Consider the following 16,109-nt stretch of genomic DNA (forward strand, 5'->3'; position numbering starts at 1 on the left):
TCCATCATAGAGGGGTTTCGGTTCAGGATGTTTTTTGTGACCTTTGTCGAACTGATCCGGAGGATCTTCAACATCTCTTTCGGATGTGCAGTAATGGAGACCTTTCTCTCTCAGATTGGATCCAAGATTATATCTGACTTTTCATTAGTCAGGATGGACTCTTCAGTACTCGCTTGGATACCTTTGTTGGTACCCTTTGGAGTCTTTGGTTATGTAGGAATTCCAGAATTTTCAGTGACTCGACTACTATTCGCTCCTTTGCTCTCGTACAATTTTTCTTGACCACCAAGCTTCTGATGTTCCCCTTCCTGTTATTGGGGGTATAGCTAATACCTCGCCCCCGCCTGGGTTTTACGCAGCACAGCTTGGTCTGCTCAACCAAGGGTCTTCTTTACTATCAATGCAAATTGATGGTTCTTGGTTCAAAGATTCAGACCATGCCGTGATGGGGTGGTGCTTGGATAAAGCGGATCCGTTATACGACCGGATCGTTGGAGGAAGTAACTTCGGCGTTTGCTCTTCAGCCTTACATGCTGAGGCTCTGGCGTGCTGGTATGCTTTACAGTGGGCCTCGGAGTGTGGGTTTCAGTCCCTCATGGTCTTTACTGATTCCCATAACCTTGTTTCACTTCTTCGGGGGGATGGTCAGGGTAACATTGATTACCTCTGGCTCATCACCAAGATTAAGCGGTTAGGCTCAACCTTTCATTATTGTTGTGTTCACAAGGCAGATTGTCAGCGCGTTCTTCGGGCTCATCAAATTGCTAGAGAGGCGGCGGTTAATTTTATTTGCTTTAATATTAATTTGTAGTTGGTTTTATCCTTTGTCAAAAAAAAAAAAAAAAAAAAAATATATCGATTTGCTAAAAATTTCTATGATTATATTCTGCTCTCCAGAAATTGATTTAATTGTACTAGTAAATCTCTCCACTCTCTTCAAACCTTAATAGTCTGTTTCAAATACTTAATAGAGGCTAGTACCTGCAAGGATTTCCTGTGCTATACTCTTGCACTGCTAAATTTATGAGGGCTGCCCAGTTGATCTTTATGAATTTTTTCACTTTGTAAATCTTTTGCGCCAAGTTAGCTCATGTCTATATGGTATGATGACTCAGTTCACCATCTCAGCGGTTGTCATTATGTCTTGTTGAGTCAATTGATGAGAATGCTCACGGATGTAAAAAAAAAGTTAACTTTGCAATTAGTTTCTCATAACGTCCGTTTGATATTGTACTTGTTTTCCTTGTTGGAGAAGCTGTTTTGAAGTATTGAATTAAATGTGTGGCTGGTAATTTAAAAAGCCTCAATGTCTCTATTGTTCCACAAAACCTATCTTGGGTAACAAGTTTGGATCTTTGAAAAAAAAACAAAAAAAAATAATATTAAGAATTGAGTAGAAGTAGAGGGAGATAAACCTTCAAACTTGAAATTCAGTAGGATTTGAAACCTTCAATTGTTGAATGTGGAGATCCGCGAGAAAGAGTAGAGGGAGGAAAGTTCGGGGATGGTATAGTAAGGAAGGAGAGGTATGAAGGAGATGCTGCTAAACCTTAACTATCCGTTAAGATGTCGGCAACGGACGTCTAAAGTGGTTGACAAGATAGTCCCTGGTTTATGTTAACGTCGTCAGTGAGCTGGACATGTATACGTGGAAGTATGTTCAAGTCAGGGCGAGTACGTGGGCTTGTAATTACCAAAGGGACCTTCAGTAATGTAGGCGAAATTACCAGACTGACCCTAGATTAACAAGTTAGGGCAATCATAAAGATCAACTAGGAATTACCGTAAATTTATCAAGGAGTATTAATTCACAATATCACACTTTTCAGTTCACAAAATAGATGCCACTTTTTTTCCCCTATACATACTTCACAATTTTTTATTTTATTTTTTTTTAATTTATTTATCATCTAATTAATCTTAGATGATAAAGTACATTGTACATGACATTTGATGTCCATATCCTCTACGACAATGAACACTTGTCAACTTACTGTTAGACAAATTGGGCAGCACTACTGCTGTTATCGATTTTGATCATATAATAACAACATTTAAAGATCTAAGAAATTAAAACTCCATGTGAAGCTTAATTGGTTGTATGCTACAAATTTGGATGAGCCCTGCCGGATGACATATTGACATCCCAATTTAGTAATTCACTGTGGACTTGATTGCATCCAATATCTGCAACAGCCACATGACTAGCAAGGGTTAGCATTTCTTCAAATTTTCAGCTCAAATAGATGGAAAAAAGAGGATTAAATAGCAAATGTAGATATCTGCATTTTTCTTATGTAATCTTGCCAATTCCCTCCCCTTCTTTTAAAGCATGGAGTCTACTAACAAATATTAATTGGAATCTAAATCATAAGAGTAGAATCTTAACTTACAGACATATAGTCCCTCCAACTTCTACAAGTGACCCAAGCAGTTTTCAATTTTTCATGAGATATTTATTTAGTTTCATCCTCTTTAATGCATTCTCCACTTGTGTACTTTAAATTCCTTTAAAAAATTTCCATTGACCTTGTGAACTCCAATATAGAAATCTTGTAAATTGCCGACTGAACTTCAACATAAACTACATTTCTACATTCTTTAATATTTCTATCGACTCTTTACCTTCTTTCCCAAAGTCCTATCTTCAAGTTTTATTCTTACCTGATCATTATCGTTAACTCTTCATTCAATCATGTCATGACTTTGTATGTCAGTATGTTTTGAATATTCTTTGGTACCCCACAGTAGCACTTCTTCATCTCAATTCGAGTAAAATAAGGATCAATCTTTGGTGAGTGTTTTTTATTACATTGCAAATAATTACTGGAACATTACTTTCTAACCTCCATTTGTCCTCCAATTAATTCTTTGCTCAGCTTCAGTCAGAATCTATTTTACATTTAGTTTAATGCATACACCATTGACCTACGTCTGTGTTGTGTATTCACAGTCTCTTCTCTTACAGCTTGTACATCAAATCATTGCAAAGAGGAAATCTATTTGACTTGCATTTGCTCCACTTCAAAAAACCACTAGAATAATAGATAGTTGATACAATTATTTAGATGATAAGGATATATCAAATAACTCACTGCCTCATTCCTACTTTCACAACCAAATCCATGGATGAACACTCTCAGTTCAGAATCGTTTGACCTCAAATGCCTGTTCAGAATATCACTAACAGCGAAAAACCTTGCACCATCTCACCTAAGAACTCTCAAAATTGTTGCATAACAAGTTTCTCTAAGCCAACTTCAGCAGGTACTATAAACAATTATGAACTTCTTGTCGCACATAACTACAAATATTGATGGATCATATCGGTTCCTCTCTTTGAATTTCAAAACTCCCAAGATTCAATAGTTCTAGCTGTTCCTATCCCTTAATTTCTTGAAGACACGTGACTGTTAAGTTAATTAACCTCTTTTTTAAAAAAATAAAATAAAAAATAAAGACTAATTTCTTATCAAAAACCTAACATTCCAAGAGACTATATGCAAAATCATCCCTTTGCCACCTTCTCCTAAATCCCAAGAAGCTATCTGCAATTTCATCTCCTTTGCCACCAGTCACACACTCACACCTAGTTTAGGCTGATTTGAGGCATCCCACTAGACATAAGATAGGATTTGAGGCACACTCCTTAATAATTTATTTAAGTATGATGGAATCATGAAATAAAGGGAGGGAAGAGAAGAAAAGGTGAAGTATGAACTTTATAGCTTGGAGTTTGGACAATAATTAGGTTCTGTGGGAAGAGAATGAAACATGGATATCCATTTTCTTTTCCTTTCCTTTCCTTTCTTAACCAAATCTTCCTTGTCTATGGAAATATTAGAAAGGTAAAAGCATCTTTCCTTCCTTTCCTATTCCATATTTGGCGCTACCTAAATAGAAAATATTGTTTCTTTAATCCTCTCCTCTCTTTGACTTTAGTAAAGAATACCCAATCGCAGCATAAGCAGACTTGAGAAGAGTAAAACAAAAACACACAGATACTGGGAGAACATGTGGAATCCATCTCTTTTTTTCAATAATTTTCTTTTTCTATCTCATTTTCCTGTCAGCTCAATATTCATGTCCCAATCCTCCTATATTTTACCAGACTAGACAAAGAAAAATCATATTTTCAATTAATACGTAATACTTTCTAAGTTTACATTTACTACAGAATTTAGAACCTTCTCTTAGATCCAGAAGAAAAAAGAAAAGAGGTCAGCTCATTTTATATATACAAAGGTGAAAAAAATATTAATAGGAAAAACAAAAACTTGCCTTGTTCTTGGTAGGAAGGTAAAATGGTTCAAATACAAGAGGAAATGGTGTGTCAAAGCCACAAATCCGAGCAATAGGAGCTTCTAACTGCAAATTTTTCGGACCAGAGTTAGTAAGATTAAAAAAAAAAAGTCTTACCTAACATTACAATGATTATATCACTCCAGTTCTACTATCACACAATATCCCGTGCCAATCTTAGCCTGTATAATAACTATAACTAAAAATAAATAAATAGAAAAAACACCATCATTATGGACAGAAAAAGTTCTTATATATATAAGAAGGGTCTTACAATGAGAAGAATGAGAAGTAATCTGATGCACTTAAATAAAATGATCTGATGGCTCTCATTGCATGCTTCATTACTAGCAAAAATGAAAATACTTTTCCTCGCCAAATTTCTCATGTAACACTCTTTTCCCTACTTCCCTTTCTATTTACCACATTCCTCTCCCTTTATCTCCCCCCTGTTCATCTCTCTTCCCTTTTTCTCTTTGAGTTCACAAGATGCTCCAATGACGACTATCGTCAGTTTATGAAGAATAACAAGAAAATAGGAGAATCAAGTAAAAGTACACATTATATGTGCTTAATTTTTAAAACTAATCTGCATTATTCTTGTAAAATCGGTGCACATTATTACATTTTTTACTCACTATATCCAATCGAATCACTTTTTCACTTGATAAAAAGTTCCCACTATTTTCTACCCCCAAGGACATTAATTTACATTGATTAAAGGAAATTATGTTAGAAACAACCTTATAATATCACTTTTATAAAAAAATAATTTGGTACAAAACAACCTTTTTATCAAAATTTGGTGAAGTACCTTTGACCAAGTTCTAAGCATAGGGCATTGACTTCATTTGTTTCTTCCATTTCCATTTCCGACTAACTTGCTATATTTTCCTTTTTCCTTTTGCATGTAGGTGATCAAAAGAGAATTGAATAGTCATAAAGCTATTCTTATACTAATTGATGACTTTTTTTTTTGTAATCAATCAATCAAAGCCTTAATCCCATAAGTGGAGGAGGAAGTATTAATGTAGGTTTGTTATGCATTTGCAAATGCATAACAAATATTAAAATTTTGAAAAGCACATGGGGATGAGAGAAAGGAGGAGAGAGATTGGTAAGTGGGGCCACTTTTAAAAGTACCACTAAAAGCTTATATAATACCATTGACTGTGTAGTGATACTATTTCTACACGTAGTTAGTACCACTGAATGAATATATAGTATCAGTACATACATACATAGTACCACTGAATGTTCAATGGTACTATTTAATCATCTAATGATACTATTGATCACCCAATAATACTGCTTTAAATTCATAATATGTTTTATGTGTAATGACCACTATGCCCCTCGTTATGCATTTACTCATACCTCACTAACCTCCCTTTGGAAGGCCTCACAAGTGAGTATTTTTGTTAATAAGTTGTTAAAAACTTGAAGAGAAATGAATTTAAGTTAGTTCTTTAATAAATGCTTTAAAATTTTGTTTTTAATTTATTCTTCATTCGTTTTTTAAGTTGCAATACTCACTTTGTCACGGTATTTAAGAAAAGTGGGGTTTACATGGTTTAATACACTTTAAAAATGGGATGAGAGGTTATTAGGAGTATAATTTATTGGGTCATCTGCTTTATATAAAGGAAATAGTACAACTTTTTCAATTATAGTATATTGCAAGTATTGTGACATTTCCATTTTAGGGAAATGTTGCAAGTATTAAAAAACGGAGGAAGTACTATATATTTTGACATTGTACGTATGTCCATTTCCCAAACAAAAATTATAGTGGTGTCCTTGTATCCAAAAAATTTTATCGAGCCGCATCTGACACTTGCATACATATGCATTCCCTATACTGTTCTCCACCAAACTGCCTTCTAACCCTCTCTATTGCTCTTCCCAGATTTGCCTCATGTAAAACAAAACATAGACTTTCTTTACACATTACACTTGAATAAGGCAACAGCTTCGAACAAACTAGATGATCAAAAGTAGGTCTTCCTAGCCTGATTTCAGACTTATTGCTATAAAAACCAAGAATTATGATAGAATAGAACATTAATTACCCTTAAGAAGCAACGCTCAACAACAGATGCAGCAATTTCAGCGCCAAAACCTCCTGTTACTGGAGCTTCATGACTGATCTGTGAATTTTACCCCAATCAGAAAATGAGATATTGACTAGTGTAACCAAAAAAATTATCAATAAGAAGAGAATTGACTCACAAGTAATCTCCCAGTCTTTCTGACAGAAGCTTCTACAGTGTCCTTATCCCACGGTATCAGAGTTCTCAAGTCAATAAGCTCGCATGAAATTCCATCCTGAAACATGAGCATATGACATTCACTAAAGAGGTGTCTCATAATCTCATTATTTGGCTACAACAATGCATATCAGCACAATTGCATTTATCAGATGAAAAGTATACAAGATATTAAAGCTAAAAATTCCTCAGTCCCTGTCTGAGAGTAATTGATCCAAATCTCCATAGCATATGCTAGTCATAAATGGATTCTTCAGACTTAGGAGGTAGAGCACAGGCAAAAAATCATCAATATATATAATTTGCAATTATTTTTTTCTGTTAGTTTTCTGAAGTACTAACTGAACTCCCACAATGTTTCCCAGCACAGTCATGCCTTCTTTAAGTGGAAGCATATCATGTCATGTAACAGCAGTTTCAGCCCAGGATATGATGAAGAATACACAAAAGTTGTATTGAAAGGGCAACTAGGCAACAAATTTCCAACTATCTCAGCTATATATCCAATATGTAAATATTATTATATTAAGTGATCAAATCATCTGCTAAAGAAAAAAATCCTCCCCTTGAAACATAAATGTAACGACTAGTTTTAGGGAAATAAAATAACCAAATGAATAAAAGGTAAAGAACAATAACACAATTCTGTTAACATGATAAGCACATACCTTTTCTGCCTCAATACAGGCTTCCTCCATGACAGCCAATTGAGCTCCCCAACCCACAAGTGTAATGTCATTTCCTTCTCTCATAACCTATAAATCAGATTAAATAAATTTTATTTTTTTGTCATTAACAAATTTCTGGGGCAAACAACAGAAGAGTAAAATTATACCTCAGCAAGTGACAAAGGCAACATGTAATCACACTCAGGAACTTTCTCCACAGCAACACGGTAAAGAGACTGAAACTCCAATACAGCATGACTGTTAATTGATCTTTATCAGGTAAACTATGAAAGCTAATAATACAAAAAGGACATGCCATGCCTTAGGTTCAAAGAAGACAACAGGGTTTGGATCACGTATGCATGACAGGAGCAACCCCTTGGCTTGCTGTGGGCTTCGAGGCACAACCACCTATTAGAGAAACTGGTGACTTCAGCATAATTTTATTGCACATATAACACACATACAAAAATACATAAATGTATACATACACCAAACATGAGCAAAAATTTATCTATTTGCAATTATTAGGCTCTTTACAACTCTTTTTTTATACCAGTGAACTAAATTTATGCATGCTCAACCAATTTGAGCTTATCTGAGCTAAATTTTAGTTTCCTAAGTCAACACAGTACCCAACCTATGAGGTCCTTGTCCTTTGCATCGCATTTGCATCAGTTGATATATCAATAAGTAAAAGATTGTTACCCAACATTCCAACTAACTAGTCCCATATTAATATGTTGCTTTAGGAAAGCAGTCAACAAAGACTACATATGAGGATTGTAATGTCTAAAAATAACACACTATATCAGCTCTAGTGCTACTAACTCCTGAGTAACACAAACTTCGCAACAAGTAAATTGGTAAGTTATTCTATTTATTGTAGACTGGAAAATGAATACAGCAAGCTAAGGTTTAATTCAGCTTGCAAGCCACTCAATAAAAGAGTGTTAACCATTCAAAAGTGGGAAGTTGGATAATTGAGCTAACGACAACACATTAACTGAACATCCATTGCCTTCTATTATTGGGCATCAAAACTTAATTAAATAAAATATCATACGTCAAATATTCAGAAGTAGCATTTGATAATAGTCAATGGAAAAGTGATTCATGAAAAAAGCAGATATATAAGAGAGGGGTAAAAGAGATGTAGATGGAAAACTAGAAACGAATGATCATCCAAGTGTTTCCCGGAGAATGGGCAAAGAGTTGCAGGAAAAAGACAGATACGAAGGACGCACTTTGATACCAGGAACATGGCAAAAGAAAGCTTCGGGAGATTGTGAGTGATAGTGCCCACCATGGCCAACAGCCCCATATGGAGCTCTTATTGTTAGACCTGGAACATAACAAAAATTCAAGGATCTATAGATAGATATTTGAGTGAACAAAATCATAAAGAGAAAAGCATTACCTCCACAGTTAAATTGATTCCCACTTCGATACCTGAACTTAGCAGCTTCATTCACAATCTACAAAACATAGAGTTAGTTTAGAGACTTTGAATTCCAATCATATAAATTCATCATGGAATAGATGCATGCCTGATCAAAAGCTGGATAAATATAATCTGCAAACTGAATTTCCGCAATAGCTCGATTACCCTTGAATAAGAGAAAGAGTGTAAAGGAGAAATATATGAGATAGAGTATGAGAGAGATGAAGCTTTGTTAAAGAAGATAGAGTGACAGTCACCATTGCAGCAAGACCAATGCCAAAACCAACAATGCCCTGATGATGAAAGGATGTCAGTAACCAAAAAAAATAAAGGCAAAAGTTAAGAATGGTCGAAAGAGCAAAACCCCAGTACCTGTTCACAAAGAGGGGTATTGAAAACCCTGTTTTTGCCAAATTGGTCGGCCAATCCAATTGTACAACGAAAAACCCCGCCAAAACTGACGTCTTCCCCGAAAACGTAAGCACTGATGAACAAGAGCAAAGAGCAAAGAGCAGTTGATTGTAACGAGAAATTGAATGATCAAAGCTTTAATCATATAAGTGGGGAGAAATTGAATATGAAGAGACAATAGGGTTCCGCAATTGCAGAGAGACGAACCGAGGATCGGAGTCTAAGGCGATATGAAGAGCCTGATTGATGGCTGAGAACAGATTCATTGACTTCTGGTTTCCGTTTCGGCAGATATCATCATCCAATTTGAATGGGGGGGATTGGGGTGATGATGATGGTGCTGCGGATGGTGCTGCTGCTGCTGCTCCTGCGGAATACGCAGCCGATCCTCTCCTTGTTCCCAATCCAATGCCTCGGGCTACAACGTTTATCGTCGCTTTAGAAATTGCCATCCTTCAACACCTCTCTCGTAGAGATGGTAATTCAGGTATTCTCTCTTTTGCGTAATCAAATCAATCTCCCACCCACCTTCCCAATTCCCATATTTGTTTTATAGTTCCTTCTCAATCTTTATCCAGATCTTTTAAATGCACATAAGGTGTTAAATATGTCAATTTTATATAAGGCCGTTCTTTAGAGCTGTTCTGCTCTACTGAAATCTGCTCTGCTCTACTTTAATAATAATAAAATCTGCTTCGCTGAAATCTGCTCTATTCTGCACATAAGCTCAAAACAATAGGGCCTCTATATTAGATACGAGTAACAAATATTTAAACCGTTCAATCCGCGAGATAAGCATGCCAAATACTCCATCTCATCTACTACGAGTAGGATATTTCTACATTAAAAAAAAAAAAAAAAAATGTACTCCGTAGTATAATACTCCATATCCTTATTACCGACAGAGGAGTACTGAATAATTTATTAATTTTAATTTAGACTAAGAAAGGATAGGATTTATTGGATTGAAATGACGTATTCAAATCAAGAACATATATATTTGATTTTTAAAAAAAAATATTAAGAACATATACTTTGACTTTGACTTTCTTACATATAAAATAGTGGATTGAGATATCTTAACTCAAAATGCCTCTAATTTTTAGTATTGAACACGTTATGGTTGGGGAAGTACTCGAAATAGAAATGGAATATTATTATATACTCCATCTGTTTTTAAATACTTTTTCTATTATTTAAATACTTGTTTTATTTCCTTATTTAAATTTTTTTTTAAAAAACTTAATTCATTTATCTCAATTAGGAGACTGTAGACCCAATATAAATAATATTTTATTAATTTCATATTATCTCAACTACATTTGTTTTTTACAAATATTTTAGGGAATTGTTCCATACCCTTGTGGTTTTAAAAAATGCATTGTGCACCCCTGAAAACTTTTAAATGCATTGTATACCCTTGAGATATGTAAGAACGTGCACCAAATACCCTTAGACTTACAATAAATGTCAATTTTATTAAATTGTAACCCGCTTAGCATCAAATTCTATTAAATTATTACAATTTGATGCTACTATAATGCTAAACCAACTAATTATAAAGTAAACTTAACTCATAAAGCAAATTCAAACACCCCAAAGTTTAGGATTTAAAATGATCGACAGAGTTTAATTTTGATATAACTAGCCTTCTAACTCGTGCAATGCACGAGTTGTTTTTAGAAAATTGCATTGAGAAATAAGTGAGAAAATATCAATAAATTAGAGTAATGTATAATCGAAAAATGATTAAAGAAATTAATTTTTGGGACTTTAATTTAAAATGAGGCTTGAGAAAAAGAAGGTGGAGGGACTAAAATTAAAGCGAGAAAAAAAAAGGTTGAATTGAAGAAAGAAGATGAAGATGAATTGTTAAATGAAAGAGTTAAGAAAGATAGTGTAATAAAACTATAAAATCATTTAACAAATATGGAATAAATTATATTCTACTTATAAATATGATCAAATTAAAAAGTATTTGTAAGGTGACACTTGGCATATTGGGTTAAAAAGAAGATAGGGAGGTATAATATGATGAAAATATATGTCTTTCTCGGTTTGAGTTTTTAAGTACTAAGTATAGAAGTATAGATTTATGTTTTTAGGCGGTTTTACTAGATAAACATAAAGATGTGGGCATAATTTTAGTTTAATAAGTCAATGATATGTGCATTTGTTAGAGGAATAGGGTATTTGGTGCATTTATTTACAAGGGACTTGTTAAACATCGCCCGCGTTTTTCTACATAAAGCCCACATTTTTAAAAAATTTTGACATTATTGCCCTTGTTTTAATTTTTACCGAAATTGAAAATTTTCACTCACCAAAAATGTGGAGCAGGACTGGATCGCCGAGTGAAACCGAAGAGCCCTCAACGTCGGCTAGATGCACCGGAGAGACGCCGTTGACGCCGGAAAAGGAGGTACGAAGCCATCTAAAACCACGAATTGGCGGCTGGCGTCCTGCCGGGACGCCGTGACCGTGGTGGCGGCGCCTAGCCAGGACGCTGCCTCCGCAGGTAGGGCGCCTGGCCAGGACGCCGCCACCGTGGCCGTAGCGTCTGGCCAAGACGCCGCCACCATGAAAGCGGCGTCCAGGCCAGGCGCCATCGCCACGGTGGCGGCGTCCTGGCTAGACGCCACCGCCACATTAGCGGCGTCCTGGCTAGGCGCCACTGCATTTTTTTTTTTTTTTTTTTTAATTTAATTTAAAAATTGTTTATTTTTTATTTTTTTTTTGTGTTACAATTTTTTTTTGGTTTTTTTTTGTTTTGTTTTTAATTGTTTTAAAATGTAATGTAAAATTTTGTGTTTGATTTTTGTGTTTTTGATCGCTATGTTTTTTATGTTTATGTTTTTTTTTTGTTTTTTTTTTTTTTGGTTTTTTTTTTTTATTTAATCTAAAGTTTTGTTTATGTTTTTTATTTTTGTGTTTTGTTTTTTTTTTTTTTTTTTTTGAATACTTTTTGTTTATGTTTTTTATTTCTTTGTTTGTTGTTTATATTTTATTATTGTTTTTGCTTTTGTGCTAATGTTGTGTCAAATGTATTAATTTAATCTAATCTTATGTGATTATATTTATATGTTATTGTTGCAGGATTATGGTGGAGACGGAAATGATTATAGTGGGATTTTTGTACACGATGGTCTGTTCGAAGATGCTCAACAAGCGGTTGATTGGGCGAAACATGTTGCAATTAGATCAGGTTTTTGTTTAGTAGTAGCAACTCATAAATCTCAACGGGATGGTAGAATGGATCGCATTTTGAGATGCGACCGTTATCGCAAAAGGGAGGAACGAGATTTCAGTCAAGCGATTCGGTTTGATACAAAGCGGAAAGGTTGTGGGTGTCAGTTCAGAGTAAAGGTTCGACAACAGCAAAGGGGTGACGGTTGGGAAGTGAAGAGTTACGGTAAATGGGGGTATCACAACCATGAGATGATCGCATATGAAGTGGGTCATCGACAGTTAAGTGGCCTAAGTCCTGGTGCGAAACTAATTGTAAAAGAAATGAGTGATGCTCAAGTGAAGCCTGCTAAAATATTAGCATCTGTGTTGGAGAAATTTCCTGAAGACCAGCCAAACCGAAGACACATCTACAACGTCAGACAGAAATTGAGGTTTGAACGGTCAGAGGGAAGGAACCCTATACAGCAGCTTCTACACCAGGCACAAGCACGTGGTTACCTGTACTGGTTTGAATCTGATGAAGACACATCGGAGGTGACTCATTTGTTCCTTGTGCATCCTGATTGTGCTGATATGATTTCGTCTTGGCCATCTGTGATTCTGATCGATCTAGTTGCCTTTTCTATGTGACCTTCTATTGTTATTGCTATGTTTTTCCCATTTATTTAATTTTCGGATTCTAATTTTCGTATTTAGTTTTCCCATTTAAATGTGAACTTGTATTTAATTTTCGTATGCCCACTAATTACAACTTAAAATAAAAATTATAAAAACTAAAAATATAATGTCAAATTCTAAGAACTTAAAATAATAATTATAAGAATAGATAATGTTAACTTTTACAAACAACTAGGAAAATGTTATATAAATGCACTGCCGACATATCAATAATCTCTCTGTGACGCCCACTGCCACTGCTCAAGGGCCCGTTCCAGTTCATCAATAACAGCTCTGCCTGTTGCAGTCGTCATGTTGTCCCTCTCCTCAAAAAGTCTGTGTACCAACCGCGTCATCTTTCCCATCCACTACACATAACAAAACACATAAAATTCAATAACGACGTATTATATGAAAAAAAACACAACTACAAATGTTTTATGAGACGTACCGCATCCACGGCAGTGGGCGGTGGCACATCATCATCATCGGCGTCGTCGCCGTGGTGGACGTCTCTGATCAACCTCGGGTGCGAGTGCCGGTTGTACCACTCCATGTAGTGCTGGTCACACATGGCAGCCACCCTAGTTGGCGGCCGCTGCAGCTGCTCAATCCATATGCGGGCAACCATCGGAAACTGCTCCCACGTGCCAATCATGCTTGCCGGCCATTGGACGACGTACTCCTTCGACGACGCAGATCGGACGGCCATTGGACGACGTACTCCTTCGACGACGCAGATCTTAACACCGCCGTGATCCCACACACCAAGTGCCGCTGTGTACAGCGCAGCCCTATCCACCGCCAACAGCTCCGCCAATAAATCTGCCTGATCCGCATCTGTGACAACAGATGCTCGGTTTCCCTCTACGGGAATCCCAAGGATGGCCTCGACGTCATGCAACATGATCGTCATCTCACCGAACGGAAGGTGGAAAGAGTTCGTGTCCGGCTGCCATCGCTCAACGAAAGCCGTGATCAGCGTCGAGTCAATCCTCTCATGCATGGTGGCAGGAAGGTGGCTCACTCTAGTGCCCCTCAATCGGCCGACCATCTCGCTCTCCTCCGGCCAAGCCTCAGCCCAACTACACAAGAAGTTACAAGTCCTCTCCCGGGTTTGGCATTTCAAAATGCCGCTATCCAAAGCCCACTCCTGGTCCTCCCAAATATGGGTAGCGATGTGTCCTAGAAAGCTAGGAATCACACTCCCGTCTATAGGTCCCCCGGCCACCTCACCCCTCACCATCCAAGAATCATTAACGGCCCTCGACCGTTTTCTGCTACCCGCAGACACAGTGGACGCAGATGATGTGCCAGATCTACTAACAAACCTACCATCTCGACCCTTACGCACATCTACCCTATGCGTCTCATACGTATCATCAAGCCTCTGACTGAATGGACCGTAATCATCATATGGTCCACTCTGATCGTCGACATCCTCATCAGCATCATCCTCGTCCTCGACCTCCTCCTCCTCCTCCTCCTCCTCCTCATCATCATCATCATCATCTTGATCATCCGCAGAACAGTGCACCCGTTCTCTGCGGGCCGAGGCCGAAATACCACGGGATCTAACGTGTCTGGGCCCCGAGCTCTCCATTGAGTAGATCGTACTCCTCACGACGTCAATACTCTTCCCCACACCAGGTCCAAATTGCGATGCCTAACTCCAAGTAAATAACGAAACATAATAACGAAAACAAATTAAAAAAAAGTCGAAAATAAACACAAAAGCAAATAAACAAGTTACGGAAATAAAATTATAAACATAAAAAATATAAATATAAACAAGACAATATACATATAAACATAAGAAATATAAACATAAACATATACCAAAAACAAAAAATATAACCAAAAACAAAAAATATAAACTACAAACAAAAAAAAAAACAAACATAAACAAAAACAAAAAATATTACCAAAAACAAAAAATATAAATACAAAAAAGGACGAAAATAAACACAAAAGCAAATAAACAAGTAACGGAAATAAAATTATAAACATAAAAAATAAAAACATAAACAACACAATATAAATAAAAACATAAAAAATATAAATATAAACATAAAAAATATAAATATGAACATAAAAAAATATAAATATGAACAAAACAATATACCAAAAACAAAATATATAACCAAAAACAAAAAATATAAACAACAAACTAAAAAATGAAAAACATAAACAAAAACAAAAAATCAAAAATGCAAAGAAAAACCAAAAACAAAAAACTAACAAAACTTAAAAAATTTAAAATTGCAAAAACTTAAAAAAAGAAGAACATCAAAATTTTAAAGAAAATTTATAAAAAAAAAAAGGGAACTTATAATTTTTTTACATACAAAAATATAATTCAAAAAAAAAAAAAAACAATACATAGGAACATAAAATTAAAAATTAAAACCAGAAACAATTTTTTTTTTAAAAAAAAAATAGAACATAAAATTAAAACAAATAAAAAAACAAAATTTAAAAAAAAAAAGGGAACATACAATTTAAAAAAAAGAAAAACAAATTTTAAAAAAAAAAAAAAAAAAATTTCGAAAATAAAATTTAAAATTAAAAAAAAACAAAAAAAAATTAAAAAAAAAAAAAAAAGGAGGAGGCGCCTAGGCTAGACGCCCGTACGGTGGTGGCGGCGCCTAGCCCAGACGCCACCACCACGGCTGTGGCGCCTAGCCTATCCGCCGCCGCCGTGGTAGTGGCGTCTGGGCTAGGCGCCGCCTCCACCGTACGGGCGTCCTGCCTAGGCGCTTTCTCCGTGGTGGTGGCGTCTCGCCTTGGCGCCCCACCGTCGCCGGAGGTTTTTTTTTTTAAAAAAAAAATTACAAAAATTACCTTCTCGCCGGCAAACCGCCTTCCGCCCACCGCCGGAGCCGCCAATTCCTTGCCGGGCCGCCTCGACATAGCTCGGGAAATAATTTAGAGAGAGAAAGTGGAAGTAGAGAGTAGAGAGAGAAATTGTGTTTTTTAGTTTGAGGGCAAAAGTGTCATTTCACTCTTATTTTGTGGGCTTTATGTAGGAATTTGCGGGCGATGTTTAACAGTTCACATTTACAAACCTCTGGGGTACATGATGCATTTTGAAAGTTTTCGAGGATACACGGTGCATTTTTTATAACCTATCTCCATATTCTTCCACCCACCCCACTACCTCCATAT

General features: G+C 36.0%; 2 protein-coding genes across 2 annotated transcripts; both read right to left on the reverse strand.

The window, feature by feature from the left end:
* Positions 1-1,779: 1,779 nt before the first annotated feature.
* On the reverse strand, positions 1,780-9,667 carry LOC110696259 (2-oxoisovalerate dehydrogenase subunit beta 1, mitochondrial-like). The gene is made up of 13 exons (XM_021873542.1): positions 9,303-9,667; positions 9,057-9,168; positions 8,942-8,977; positions 8,791-8,850; positions 8,661-8,718; positions 8,488-8,585; positions 7,562-7,651; positions 7,408-7,476; positions 7,241-7,327; positions 6,535-6,630; positions 6,375-6,452; positions 4,282-4,368; positions 1,780-2,187 (listed from the first exon to the last, which is right to left on the reverse strand). Exons 1-13 carry the CDS (start codon positions 9,545-9,547, stop codon positions 2,152-2,154), a joined length of 1,152 nt encoding a protein of 383 aa, XP_021729234.1. The 5' UTR covers positions 9,548-9,667; the 3' UTR covers positions 1,780-2,151.
* A 3,228-nt stretch (positions 9,668-12,895) lies between these two features.
* Positions 12,896-13,639, reverse strand: LOC110696265. The gene is made up of 2 exons (XM_021873547.1): positions 13,393-13,639; positions 12,896-13,309 (listed from the first exon to the last, which is right to left on the reverse strand). The coding sequence occupies exons 1-2, from the start codon at positions 13,597-13,599 to the stop codon at positions 13,169-13,171; spliced, it is 348 nt and encodes a 115-aa protein (XP_021729239.1). The 5' UTR covers positions 13,600-13,639; the 3' UTR covers positions 12,896-13,168.
* Between the last annotated feature and the right edge of the window lie 2,470 nt (positions 13,640-16,109).

The sequence above is a fragment of the Chenopodium quinoa genome, unplaced genomic scaffold (assembly GCF_001683475.1).
Source record: "Chenopodium quinoa cultivar QQ74 unplaced genomic scaffold, ASM168347v1, whole genome shotgun sequence".
In the NCBI taxonomy this organism is placed as follows: domain Eukaryota; kingdom Viridiplantae; phylum Streptophyta; class Magnoliopsida; order Caryophyllales; family Amaranthaceae; genus Chenopodium; species Chenopodium quinoa.

Bases quoted from the DNA above. Each gene is read 5' to 3' on its own strand.
- LOC110696259 (XM_021873542.1), bottom strand. From the start codon at position 9,547: ATGGCAATTTCTAAAGCGACGATAAACGTTGTAGCCCGAGGCATTGGA. The intron at 7,328-7,407 runs GTATAATTTTAC...TCTGATTTATAG, and splicing joins TGCCTTTGTCACTTGCTGAG to GTTATGAGAGAAGGAAATGA. The intron at 4,369-6,374 runs GTAATTAATGTT...AAAAATTTGCAG, and splicing joins TTGAGCGTTGCTTCTTAAGG to TTAGAAGCTCCTATTGCTCG.
- LOC110696265 (XM_021873547.1), bottom strand. From the start codon at position 13,599: ATGATTGGCACGTGGGAGCAGTTTCCGATGGTTGCCCGCATATGGATT. The intron at 13,310-13,392 runs GTACGTCTCATA...TGTTATGTGTAG, and splicing joins CGCCCACTGCCGTGGATGCG to TGGATGGGAAAGATGACGCG.